At 38.3% G+C, this 14,179-nt stretch overlaps 3 protein-coding genes across 4 annotated transcripts; 1 reads left to right on the top strand and 2 right to left on the bottom strand.

The window, feature by feature from the left end:
• Positions 1 to 393: 393 nt before the first annotated feature.
• On the bottom strand, positions 394 to 5,156 carry LOC121787032. 2 transcript variants are annotated; one of them, XM_042185629.1, is made up of 10 exons: positions 4,818 to 5,156; positions 4,145 to 4,207; positions 2,891 to 2,975; positions 2,754 to 2,822; positions 2,110 to 2,185; positions 1,845 to 1,893; positions 1,434 to 1,516; positions 1,273 to 1,342; positions 1,026 to 1,111; positions 394 to 922 (listed from the first exon to the last, which is right to left on the bottom strand). In XM_042185629.1, the coding sequence occupies exons 1-10, from the start codon at positions 5,085 to 5,087 to the stop codon at positions 874 to 876; spliced, it is 900 nt and encodes a 299-aa protein (XP_042041563.1). In that variant the 5' UTR covers positions 5,088 to 5,156; the 3' UTR covers positions 394 to 873. The 2 variants fall into 2 exon arrangements, with proteins under 2 accessions (XP_042041563.1, XP_042041564.1); XM_042185630.1 differs by having other exon boundaries at positions 2,110 to 2,182; positions 4,818 to 5,155.
• Positions 5,157 to 5,556: 400 nt separating this feature from the next.
• On the bottom strand, positions 5,557 to 9,826 carry LOC121787034 (SUMO-conjugating enzyme SCE1-like). Its single transcript, XM_042185631.1, has 5 exons — positions 9,580 to 9,826; positions 9,370 to 9,453; positions 6,418 to 6,570; positions 6,211 to 6,324; positions 5,557 to 5,880 (listed from the first exon to the last, which is right to left on the bottom strand). Exons 1-5 carry the CDS (start codon positions 9,646 to 9,648, stop codon positions 5,818 to 5,820), a joined length of 483 nt encoding a protein of 160 aa, XP_042041565.1. The 5' UTR covers positions 9,649 to 9,826; the 3' UTR covers positions 5,557 to 5,817.
• A 1,201-nt stretch (positions 9,827 to 11,027) lies between these two features.
• LOC121786512 lies at positions 11,028 to 13,301 on the top strand. The gene is made up of 2 exons (XM_042185148.1): positions 11,028 to 12,415; positions 13,048 to 13,301. The coding sequence occupies exons 1-2, from the start codon at positions 11,191 to 11,193 to the stop codon at positions 13,083 to 13,085; spliced, it is 1,263 nt and encodes a 420-aa protein (XP_042041082.1). The 5' UTR covers positions 11,028 to 11,190; the 3' UTR covers positions 13,086 to 13,301.
• Positions 13,302 to 14,179: the final 878 nt, after the last annotated feature.

Raw genomic sequence — 14,179 nt, 5'->3', positions numbered from 1 at the left:
TTGGAACTACATAGATTTTAATGCGTAAATAAATCTTATTTGGAACTACATAGATTTTAATGCGTAATTGCAACAGGTAAAATAAAAGAGAAGGAGAAAATATAGTTTAAAAATTTTAATAGATGGTAGGACTCGTATAACAAAGCTTCCAACCAAACAATCTACCATTTGAAACAAACATTCTATCATATGGAATGCCTTCTCAATAGGTACACTCATCTAATTCAAAACTAAAATAACATTACAGTTTCAAGTACAGAACATGTAAAATAAGGTGTGAATTTACTACGAGATTTCTAATGTGGAAATCACATTATTAGAATTCTAGCATGAATTGACAATAATCTTTCTCCCCCGCAGATTCCGGAGAGAGATTCTATCAACAAGTGTTAATAGTAAATGAAAAGACTGACAAAACTCTGTAAATCTCACAACTGTGTAACTTAAATATTGTTCAGACATCCCATGTCTTTAGTAGCACCCACCAAGTAAAATACTAACACAAATATGAAATATGCATCTGCACTGTAACAATTTCTACTGTCTTTATCAATAATGTTATTCTCAAATCCAATGTGAAAAGTAGGTAATCAACCCTGATGGAACTAAAATGGTCAATTATGTTGACACACAAGACCTCTCTAATCATAGGCATCTTGGAAATTTTTACATAGTAAGAATGTGTCAACTCTTCGCATAAGTCAAAGAGTGGTTGAAGAAAAGTAAGGCACAATCACATTTTTTTCTTCGCCCAAGTTCCATTAATTCGACGCATCTCTAGAAAGATACCCAACGACGTAGGCAAACAGTAGATATACCCCTAACCAGGTTTGTTCAACGAAGCAGGCTCCTACATGATTTTACTGCATCTGTTCACCTGGTGGACCTCTTACTACGCATTCCCATCCGAGATTTTGCAAATCTAAATTCAGGTTAGGGGAACATGCCAAGAAATTTGTTCTGACATAACAATAAATATCAGTAAATGGAAACAGTTTACTGCTGTAACTAGCTCAAAAGGATACTCCAGCCGCATCCCTTCGCCAGACGTTGAGGAATAGAGAGCTGTGCCTTGTAGATGACTTAGAGCCTCGGTTGAAGAAGCAGTGTCCTGAGTAATGCCGAAGAAAAAATTTAGAGGAAAGGAAAAGTAGATGAACCGTTGCTAGTAAACCCAACGATCATATGAGTGCATGTAAAACACTGGAAATAATGCTAAAGCTTTTCTGTGGAAATAAACGGAGTTGTAGAATTGTCAAAATAATACCATACCTGAAAGTCAACAAATGCAACAGGTGCTCCATATGTACTTTGCATCTTCAGTTTTATAAATCCACGACATCTATGGAAAGCAGGCAGAAATGTCAAATATAAGAACATTTGCTGTGGTTCCATTATAGAGCATGAGCATCCAAAATGCACTTAATATATACCTAGAAAACAGTTGTGTCAGCTCTTCCTCGGTGCAATGTGGACCAAGATTGGCTACAAAAAGCGTTGGACATGGGCTGCTGCTCTGAAAACATTAGGAAATGCATTAGGCCACCTTAAAAACTAAACTAGACTTTGGCTCCTTACTAGAAACACAAAACTTAATGCAAAGCCAACTTTCTTTTCTATAATCATTTCAAAGTAGCAAAATTCACTCTAATGGCATTTAAGACTATTCAGTCGGTCTTTAATCTTAACAAAAATACTGTAGACAAAGGCGACAACCAGCAACATAAAAACATAACAAAATTGAGAAAATGTTGAAGCGAACAGGCGGGGGAATAGTTATAAGTTCAAGATAAGAGATCATTTCAAGAAAATGAATTCAGAAATACTTTAGTAGCAGACTTTACCGACTTCGAAGAAGCTCCACTCATGGACCCACCATCAACGTTACGCAGACTGGATCAAGAAAAAGCAGAATTAATAATCATAAGCCAACTCAACTATGGCATGGTAAACTAAGTAATTTAACTCCAGGAAATGGGATAAGTTGCAAATGCTTCTACGTCGCCCCCGGTTCTTAAGCTTGGAGCAGGTGTTAAATATAAAATAAGGCGCATACTTAAACAATCACTTCCAAGTAGTATAAATGGGCATAAGAAGTGCGCATATGACCTTTGTGTGGAAGAATAACCAATCGTGTTGTAAGCAGAATTACCCATTCCAGGTGTGTGAATGCTGCCAAGACCTGCTAGTGCCCAAGGGTGCAAACACGTGTAACATGAGCTTTAAGAATAATGTGCCCCCCATGTGACTAGTTTCAAATGGGATCATTTTGAATTGTTACTCAAGCAGCAAAATATAGTACTGGTAGACAGGATGATAAATGGAAGCAATAAAAGATCAAAAAGGACCTAGCGAATATAAGCTTGTTTATTCTTGAAGATTTATGGTTTGGTAGATTGATGGCTAAATGGATAGAATGATGAATAATTGAATATACTAACAAAATTCATAAACACATCCTGTGCATTTTAAAAGTATTAAGGAGGCAAATGGATAGACCATACCCAACCTCTTTAGACGGGAATGGGATCCACATATCAGTCATTTGACTCAAAAGTCAAAACCAAAACAATCAGGGGTTCTTGTTATCCATCAATTTAAAATCAAAGGGTAAACATTAGGCACCTATTAGAAAATTTCTAGTAATCAATCCTTATCCACTCTCATCCACAAATGAGGCCTTTAGGGAAAGGAAGCTCCACAGGAAATGAAAGTGTATGCTTTACATAATCAAACTAGAGGTCATATCTTACCAGGATCATCACCCCTTGAACTAGCCACCGCTCCTTTCAATCTCTTTTCTGATCCTTGGTTCTCATCATCTATTCATGAGATTAGTTAGTTCAAGAAACAAGCATATGACAAACTATTAATTTAAGATATGATATACCTGCTCGTATGCGTTTTGACCGGGAATTAGATTTTGCTAGATCAATATATAGAGTAGAACCCTTTTCAAGGTCAAACACCATACCCTGAGACGCAAAAGGAAATAAGAGAATGAATTATTTTATGGTCATCATTGAATCATTTAATGTTAATTAATAATGCAATTCCTCATCAACATGTAGAATGCACAAGAGCCACAGAATTCAGATATCTTAGATAAGAGTTGTTTAACAACCCCAGGAGCAACTATGTATCCTAACAAGATTCATAGCAATCGTTACTTTCCCCTTCACCTGGAAGCAAATCCAGTCCTCAGATGATTCGGATCCTTAATTCATTTGTGAATATCATTCATGATTCATACATATTTCAACATAATAATCTTCTTGCCTCTCATGGAAGTTCGTCAGCAGCTCATAAATCAGTTATGCTACTATGCATTGCTCATACAAATTATGCATTAATGACCTTCCTAATGAGGCATCCATTACAAGTTATAACAAAGGTTCTTTCTTTGAGACCTGAAGTTCTAAGTTTGGGGAGGCTAATATAATCTAGCAGAATTAAGTCAGCTTACTAAACATGATAAAAAAAAATTCATGTGCACACTAGCAAGTAGCATCAGCTAATCCCTATTTGAGGGCTGTAAGCCAATTACAGAAATTCCTCAACCAAACAAACTAGCAAGTAGCAGCAGCTAATCCCTAGGATGGACAATAAGGAAACAAACTGTTTCACTACCCAAATTCCTTAACCAAACAATTTATGGTCATTTTAAGTAATTTCAAAACATACAAATCCGTTTGGGTGTCTCTATAATCATATATTCAATTTTCAATAGTAACCATCTCAAAAGTTCCAAGCTTTGAATGAAGTTCATTTAATCATACACTCTCATTACAGTTACTTCAGATGTCATTGCTAGCTAATGTGGTTCCATATATTCCAATTCCGAAATATCATAGAGCTTATTTGATGCTGGATGAAGTCAATACATTCATGTTAGTGTGGCATTAATAAGAGTCTAAGAGACAACCCATTACAACCTCAAAAGGCATGTATACATTTATCTGTTTTCATCTTAACATAGAATTACAACCTATACAGACGCATCAATCATATATACCATTATCTGTACAAATACATAGGCAAAACACGATTCAAGAAAAAAAACAGGGAAATTACTCAAGAAAATAGACATGATATTGAAAAAACTTCCGAGTTAGAATTGGATGAACATGCTAGAATGTCTTACATTAAAAGTATGCAAAGCCATTACTGCTGATTGTTGATCCACAAATGTTGCAAAAGCAAAAGGCTGGAAAACAAGTAATAAGTGTTAATATCAGTTTCAAAAGAAACATGTAGACTAAACCCTAAAATCTGAAATCATAAAGTTCGATTTACAGAATCAGACAATGTTATCTTACACACACTTACTTTCTTTTGATACGCTTATTATGGTGACCAAGTAATCTATGACAAAACTAACCAAGTAATCATTCTGTATTTCTGCATAAGGTAAAACTATCCAAAATTGATGTACAGATTGCACAAATGATGCTAGCAGAAACAGGTACCGAGCATTGTTCGAAGTCATTTTATTCTTAACCAAACAACAAAAGAATCAGAACAAAAGATCAAAAGATAAAAATTCTATCTCAAGTACGCATATGCCGATTCACCATTTCAGCTCTTCCATACATTTCTCGACTCAATTCCTCGCCATCACCAGAAACCGGATAACAAAAAACCTAAATCCCGGTATTCATTTGCACTAATCGAACTCGAGAAATTCAATTCATGAAAAAAAGGAATTTCAATTTGTCGCGATTCCCTCTGTTCGAACTATAACCTAAAACGAACCTGCCTATTGAAGCTACGAGGTCATGATAAATGCACAAATCTGGATCGGGAGCGCGACGTACCTGATTATTAGATGAAGTAGGGGGTCGGAGATTAGAGGACTGGTATCCGGGGCATTCTCGGAAGAGATTGTAGAGTTCTCGCGGCTTGACGTCATCGGGGAGGCCGGCGATGAAGAGCGTGCGGACCTGGTCGTGCGACGAGTGTGGGTAAATTGGGGGAGCGTAGGCGACGATTTGGGGCTGGACGGCAGGGGAAGTTCCCGGAGGCGGAGGGGGCTGGTAGTATGGGTGGTGGATTGGAGGAGCGTAATAAGCACTGAAATCGTCCATTGAAGCTGTGCAACGCCCAACCAAAAAGGCACCTTTTTGCTCTTGTGATTATACCAACCCAGCTACAGTAGAGTCCACTATCGACTACGTATACCTTTTTTTCTAATAAAAATAAGATAATTAATACTATCTTTAAATTATTTAATTAAAGTATATAAAATTTACTAGTATAATAGAAATTACATATTTCCCAAATCTCAATTCAGTTGACTGAAGTGTGCCCAAATTTCTACAATTGCATTGATGCTACAGTCTTTCACAATAAATCATTAATTTGTGTAGGTGATTAACATAATTTATTATAGCAAAATGAACTTTGTTTTCAAAGTATATAATCATTAGAAAATAAATGCAAAGTCAGTGACAGAAGGATTAATATTTCGAAGACATTGTATTGACGTTATATTTAACTTGATGGAAGAGATCAAGCAAGATACCCCTATGAAATGGTAAAACGGCACAGTAATACTTGAATAACTGAAGTAAAACACGCATACCTCACAGTTGAATAAAGTAAAAGCGATCTTATGATACAGCATTCGACATCAATCTAAATACAATACCCATAGGCCATAGTTTCACAATCAAGAAGTTTCTAATGCGTCATGCTGGTTCAGTAACTATAAGCACATCCACTGCAGTACACGTTACTCTTCTTTCGATCAATACAATTTCCGGCAACAACGTTTGCCTCAAAGCTAAAGAATGACCAGCAAGCACAAAGATGTATTCAGACAAGAGGGGGGTAGAGCTTCGCCTGTTGCCGAACCCTTTTCTTGTATTCAACCAGATCCTGCAGGATTTACAGCAGTTCGTCACAAGTTATCATGGAGCTTTTTCCTTCCCAGCTCTCTAAGGCTAAAAAGAATATGAATCCATGTTTAATGAAAATACACAGACAAATTATTTTCACCACCCATATACATGAAGAGAGTAGCAGACTGATGTACACATGCAATATAGGGAAAACCGAAAACATCAAGAATTTGAGCAAAGGGGGGAAATGATTTGAGTAATATTACAGCAAAGGGAGGAAATGATTTATACAGTGACTGGTAAAGAAATTTGAGCAGCTGATTCAATGACACTTAACAATTTCAGAATCATAGAGAATTTATATTACCTGGATGAACATATGGTACCCCTCAGTTTGAGCTGGATCAGATGCATTAGGCTCATTCAACAAATCTTGGATCCCAACCAAAATTTGCTTCACTGTGATGGCTGGCCGCCACCCCTAATATATTTGAAATACAATGAAAAATAACATGAGCATCATAAGAATTAGCTTAGCAGTAACAATGGAATTAGAAGGAGCAGTTACACTCACACTATCTTCATTAAGAATTGAGAGGCAAACAGTTCCAGATGGGTACACATTAGGGTGAAAAAAGGCTGGTGGGAATTTACACTTTGGCGGCTTGCTCGGATAATCTTCACTAAAGTGCATTGTGAGTGGGTAATAACCACCCTCCCAATCAGTCTGCAAGGCATCCATGATCATAAATATGTGTTAGAGCAAACCCAATAGTAATATATGAAAAAGTAATCACACACATGCATTAATAGGGACACAACAAATTGAAAAATGAAGCTAGGACAGTTTCATAAAACAAAAAGAACAATGAAACTGATTAAAAATCAAACAGAAGCCATTTTTAATCAGAAGTACATTCCTAGATCTTCAACCTACTAAGGTTATAACCTAATTAAGTTTAGAAGGAACCTCAAGTCCTCAACAGACCAGGCTAGAAGAAATATTGGTGATAAATGAAGAGGGCTTTGTGGCAACTAATCACATACACTTACACAAGTTCTGGACAAGTCTACAGCTATAGTCACAACTCATAAGTGGTGATTTGCATTTTGCAAACAGAGTAAAACAGGACAATACAATTATGAAGCACGGATAGAGAAATAAATGCAATATTGATCCAATTATAGCATTCCGAGGATCATTTGTCAAGATAGATATGTGATAGCGTGGTTGAGAAATGTGGATGAGATGAGCAAGGATGTATGCTTGAAAAGCAGATTGATGTACCATGCAAGACTTATTGAATACTACATATGCTCAATCATTTTGGATTCTGGTTATAATTAACAAGATTTATGAAAAAAGCCAAACATATTTTATCTTTCGAAGGACAACAATGAAGCCATCAAGTTACATTTAGTACTCAAAGATTCAATACTCAAAATAAGAAAGAGAGTTTAGTAATAAGCCCCAACTTTCATCACATCTTCATTGCACACCTTCACAGACACCCACTATTATCACAATCCCAATGTAACCACATTATTTATTTTAATTTTTAAAAATATATAAATAACAAAAAACATAGGGATTGTTTATCTTTTATTTCCCAAACTTCCACTCCCAATCACCGTACCATAACTTACGTTTGCTTTGACATAATCCCATGATAAAGGGCCATTATGTCTTATCATCCTTCTACCGACCACAATTATAATGCTATGCTAACTTGCATTGTTCCCATAAATACGGACAAACCATCCCAGTGAGTTGTTGCATGTTACTTTCAAACTAAGTATCCAAAATAGTTCCACATTTTCTAATATTACTAATTTAATCCAATTTATTTATCATAATAGTATTAAACTGCATCATTCCCATCAGATACATTAATGTCACATTGTCCTAGTATATTAAGTATCACTTTGAAACCATATATTCAAAATGGACCTCCACACTATGAGTTGTGTAAACATTGTGGTTGGACCATTGGATGCGGCTTGAACATTTTAAATTAAATGAGGCACAATAGTAGTAACATATTCAATATCCTGATCTTGGGTCCAACTAGAATGATGTAGAAAAGTATTAATGGATTAATTAAATTATATTGAATACATGGAGTAATAAATTATTAGGATGATTCATATAGGTTTTGTGTTCTACTAACCAGTGTTGTTAGGGTCGCGGGGCGCATCGGGTTGATGAGGTAAAAATTCGGGTCGCGGGTTGACAAGTCGACTGGGTCGAGAGACCCACAAATCTAGGCTAATTGTTTTGCCTTTTAATATTAAATAAAATAAATATATTGCTCTAATGTTTAGAATATATCAAATAATATAAATGTAGACGCAACTCATGTGAATAGAGATAAAGTGGAAAATAAAAATGATCAAAATATCAAAACAATTCATAAGTCATAACACAATAAATAATTGATACCATTGTCTGAAAATATCAAAACAAATGAATATATGAAGGGTGGCAGCAAAAGATCTTTGAATTGTTTATTTGTTTAGGAGTGAAGAGGCCGAATTCTAAAGTGTAGAAAGTAGGTTTGAAAAGTTTGATGTGGTGCATGCATATATATAGAGAATGGTGATTCAGAGAGTCAGAAAACATGTGAGAGATTTGAGAAAATCAGAGATAGCATATGTTTAGGGCGACCCGACGGCGACCCACTCGACCCGACGGCGACCCACTAGACCCAACAGCGACCCTGTATCTCGATCAACCCACCCATGTTGGGGCGGTGATGGTCTTGACCCAGGTGACCCGGGCGACCCGAACGACATTTTGACAACACTGCTACTAACTTGATTTACTTTGAAAACACCCCAAGTAGATTAGGTAGTAATGCTAGGTTGCAAGCAGTTTAATTCAAATGAAGAAAAAAAAAAGATGATTGCTTGACATTGTGTGTGTTTATTCAAAATGGGAGCAATTCAAGAAAACGGCATTTTAATAAACATTTGTTTAACCTATATAATTTGATTAGAAAATGAGAATAAAATAACAATCATTATATTCAGAACTTGGAAAAAACATCCTAAACAGGGAACTCGGGCATTAAGTCAATAAACTAAGGCTATATGATATCAACACAATCCATCATAATATAGAACAAGCATATTTTCCATTTTGTACAGATACCAAGCAGTGCAAGTGATATAAAATCGTATCACTGCAAAGAGTGTGTTTCTCACTTTCCTCCCCTCATTTTCATGTCTCCAACAAAGATAATTAACCTGATAAAAGAGGTCCAATTTACCCAATAACAAGTACACTGAACAATAATCAGAGCAAGCAAGTGAGCAACAAACCACTTAAACCAATAATGAACAATTCCGCAGTTCGATTCTAATTAGGAAGATTCACATCCCAAGTAAAACCAACATTATTCGACCCAATTGAAGAGCCTCAACTCAATAATACACGTAAAAGAATGCCGATGATATATAATCGAAAACATTTTCAAGCCAAAACAGCAATGAATTTACATAAATAGTTGATCGATATACTTACCCCGGCCTTACCCGGAATCGTGCAGTGCCACGTCATCAAATTCACTGTACCATCAGGCAGAGTCTCCGGCTTAGCCACAAAACCCTAAACCCAAAATCAAAATCAAAATCAAAATCAACATTCTATTCATACTCAAATCAGTTCATAGACAATAAACACAAACTGCAAGCGGAAACTAAAAGAAACAAGGCTTCAAAAAAGTGATCGAACATGTGGATGATTCTTCCGCCACGACTTTCGCTCCTCCGTCAGCCTCCCGCGCGCAATTCCGCCAGACATTCTGCTCCAAGAATTATGTGAACCCTAGAATTCTTACGTTTCTCGAAGAAGACGAAGAGAATAAGGCGCAATCTAAAATGAATTGAAAGAGTGAGAGATGATTGATCTTTATGTCACATGAATTTTGTATTGGATGATTCTGCCGGAGAAATGGACGGCCTAGATTAGATCAAATATTGAAATGGTGATACTGATTCATAAAAGTCAAAAGGAAAAAGGATTTCTTTATTTATTGTTTCAGCGTGAAAACCACGCTAATTAGGGTCCACACGTGTAACCCTCGTGCGAATTGGGTTCTTTTCTCATGCATAATCTCAATTTTAGGAGCATTTTTTTATTATAAGAATAATAATTTAAATATCATCTTCGTCTCATAAGAGCATCAACAGTGGAGCGGAATTCCCAGCGGAATTCCCAAAAACCACTGCATTGCCACGTCATACGGACTTCCCACTGCACTCTCACGTCATACGGAATTCCCACTGCACAGTGACGAAATTCCCTGCAAAATTCCCGAAGAAATTCCCACAATAAAAAAATTCACAAATTAAACAATTTCCGGAAGTAAGAAATTTACGGAATTAAATAGTCGACACAAATTTACGGAATTAAACGGGAATTTCGCGGGCGTCAACTCAATGGCGGACGTCCGCACGGAATTCCGCGGAACACGGAGGAATTGTGAATTCCTTCGCGGAATTCCGTATCCGTGGAAGGGACGCACAATGGCGGACGTCCGCCACGGAATTCCCACACGCTGGTGGGAATTCCGCGTGGACGTCCACCATTGCTGATGCTCTAATAGAAATATGTGAAATATGTCATTTATAGTTGTCACAAATTTTAATGCATAATTAGTAAAGTAAGTGAGAAAAGAGAAAAAATAGTTAAAATTATGTAATGGGTGATTTGCCCATAATAAAGTAAAAGGAGAAAAAAAAGGTTGTTATAAATGGATATGAAATATTTCTATGGGAATAAGACAGACAAAAAATGAAATATGACCTATTTCTATTGGACGGAAGGAATATGTATTATTCGTTAATAGTAAATCTTATAATAGTATTAATAATAGTTTTAAAATATCTAAGAATTGTGTTTTCTATCTTTTTTTTACAATATATATCAAATTAAAGTAATTTTATGAAAATTCTAACCAAATCTTAATGGTAACTGATCTGTTAAGAAAGGAAAAGATACCAAAGAATAAATGCAGTTATGGACCATGATTATGCTCCGAGAATAGAATAGGAAAAAATTGATAATTGATTGTTAGATTGATACTTGATTGATCTTGTACCTTAATTACACTTGTATCATCCCTATATAATGAGGGAGCCTCAGCAGTAATAAAATCATCAAGCAATTATCGATCTATCTATTCTCTCTATTACCTCTTTCCCTCAAACTCCCCAAATATGCCTGATACACAATTCAAGATGGTATCAGAGCAGGGATGAGACTCAGAGTAGTTTCATCACTGTCTCGGACCAATCTCAAACCTTTTAGCTAAAACCCGGCAGACCCTGCAAAGCCAAAAACATGTCAGATAACGACGACCCACCAAAACCAACGGAAACAGAGCAATTCGCTCGAATGTTTGCCGAGTTTATGCGAGCAAGTATCGCACAAAGTCAGAACCAAATAATACCCACCAAACCTCCAGAATTAACACCAGAAACCTACAGAATTGATTCGTCACCATTGATTATTGCAGAGAAATTAAATGGAGACAATTATCCCCAGTGGTCTATCCTCATGAAAGCGGCAATCGGTGGAAGGGGGATGATGTCTCACATCACTGGAGTACCACCCCCTCCTCCAACGACCGAACCGGCCTTCGGAAAATGGCAGCAGGCTGACCATTGTGTATTCACATGGCTCACACAGAACGTGGAACAGAGGCTGGTGAGCCGATTAACCCAATATCCGACAGCCAGGGATATTTGGGTCAGCATCGAGGTCACTTACGCCAGCGGGAGTGACAAAATCCAAGTATACGATCTGTATGCAAAGGCAATTACATTAAAACAGAAGGAAGGGTCATTGGAGGAGATCTGGACCCAATTGAACGAGTTGTGGATCTCTATTGATCGGAAACACCCGAACCCAATGAAGTATGCAGAAGATATCGAAATATACAATACCGAGAAGCAAGAACAGAGATTGTTCCAATTACTTGTGGCTCTAAATAACAAGTATGAAAGCATCAAAAAGGAGATACTTAGGACAGAACCACTTCCCTCGGCTGAAGCGGCATACGCCATCCTCCGGCGAGAAGACGCCAGATCGAATGTGCTCCAGACGGAAAACTCCGGCGCACAGGGAGTCGGAGCTGGGCTAGCCGTGACTCACCAATGGCAAAACCACCGACCTCATCCCCAACGGAACGTCGGCGGCAGCAATGGTGGTGGATGGCACAAGAGGACCGATGAGGACAAGTCGAAACTCACCTGTTCCCATTGTGGGAAGAAGAAACACACACGGGAATCCTGCTTCGAGATCCATGGTTATCCGGAGTGGTGGCAAGAGAGAAAGACCAAACCACCGCCGATATCACTCCGGAACAGTGGGCACGCAGCGGCGGCAGTGGGAAAAGGAGAATCAGCCGCCTCCATCGGGAGCAACATGGGAGTCGCTAGCAACCGATGCGGCAACTCAGGGATGGAAGCTGCACCGTCCGGAGTGGCGACAGTGGCCAAGGGAGGAGGAGGAGTCGCTCAATCGGATGTGGGGGAGAAGGAAATGGAGGCGCCGAATTTGGGAGGTAATTTAGGGTTTGGGAATTTATTCCCAAGCCCCCATACTTCTGGACTTCCTAATTACGACCCCCCATACCCTGGAAAATCACTAATACAACCCCACATTTCCGAAAATACCAAACCGAGCCCTCACACTTTCGGACACCCTAATTGTGATCCCCCAGACCTTGGAAAATCACTAATACGCCCCCAAATTTCTGAAAATGACAAACCGGACCCCACAATGCAGAAACTTACTAAAAATGCCCCTAGAGTTGGTAAAAATTTCAAAACAGCCCCAATACCGTGTGAAAATCGATTTCAGATACTTGAACAGTTGCCTAAATCATATGCCTTGTCCGTCACATCCGAAATGAAAAATGATAAATGGATTTTTGACTGCGGAGCCACAGATACTATTACTTATGATATTTCTGATATATCTAATATGCATAGGGCACCAAAAAGTCATATCCAAACTGCTAGTGGAGAGTTTACAGCTGTTGAAGGAGCGGGAACAATCAGAATTTCATCTGCTCTGACATTATCTAACTGCTTATATGTTCCTTCTATGTCACATAAACTCCTTTCAATCAGCCATGTGACGAAAGAATTAAACTGTACTCTACTAATGCAACCAAACTTCTGTTTATTACAGGATATCAGGACAGGGGAAATTATTGGACGTGGCACTGAGCGGGACGGGCTGTATTACGTCGACGAAATAACACAACAAGGAACCGCATTGCTGACTCATGGATCTACTGATCGGGAAGCCTGGCTCTGGCATAGACGTTTGGGACATCCTTCCACGGGTTATCTAAAAATCCTCTTTCCTAAATTCAGTCAAGATATGTATTGTGAAACTTGTATGTTAGCCAAGAGCCATAGACAGTCATATAAATCAAATAATACCCGTGTCGATTCCTGTTTTTCACTAGTCCATTCTGATGTGTGGGGCCCGTCTCCAACTGTGGGGGGACAAGGGTTCAAGTACTTTATTCTCTTTATAGATGATTGCACTCGTATGACCTGGGTTTACTTTATGAAACACAAAAGTGAAGTTTTTGAACACTTTAGTCACTTCTACACATTAGTTCAAACCCAATTTCAGAAAAACATAAAGATCCTTCGTTCCGACAATGGGGGGGAGTTTGTCAACTCAAAAATGAGAACCTTCTGTCATGATAAAGGCCTGGTCCATCAAACTACTTGCCCATACACACCAGAACAAAATGGGGTATCTGAAAGAAAGAACCGTACCCTCCTAGAAATGGCCCGAGCTATGCTTATTGAGTCTAACACCCCTAGACACTTCTGGCCTGAAGCTATAGCCGCATCCGTTTATTTGACCAACCGCCTACCCTCTAGTACTCTTGATCTGCAAACTCCTCTGCAAGTCCTCTCGACACTAGCCCACGTACCTTTACCGTTAACTCTCCAGCCTCGGGTATTCGGATGCTCAGTTTTTGTCCATATTCCGAAACATGAGCGAACCAAACTTTCTCCGTGTGCTACAAAGTGTGTCTTCGTGGGTTATGGTAGTTCACAAAAGGGATATAGGTGTTTTGATCCGAAAACTAATCGTATGTTCACTACAATGAACTGCGATTTCCTTGAAACAGAATATTTCTTCAATCACCTTAGTGGTCAGGGGGAGAGCAATAGTGACCCACTAAGCCGGTTACCAGCAGGTCTTCCAGCACTTTGTTCTCCAACAGTTCACCCAGAACAAGACTCTGCATATCCTGAAGAAATACAGCCCGCACCAAACAGTGACACCATCCAAG

This window comes from Salvia splendens, chromosome 22 (assembly GCF_004379255.2).
Source record: "Salvia splendens isolate huo1 chromosome 22, SspV2, whole genome shotgun sequence".
Classification (NCBI taxonomy): Eukaryota; Viridiplantae; Streptophyta; class Magnoliopsida; order Lamiales; family Lamiaceae; genus Salvia; species Salvia splendens.
The sequence above is the reverse complement of the archived record's forward strand: the minus strand, read 5'-3'. Positions and strand labels throughout refer to the sequence as shown.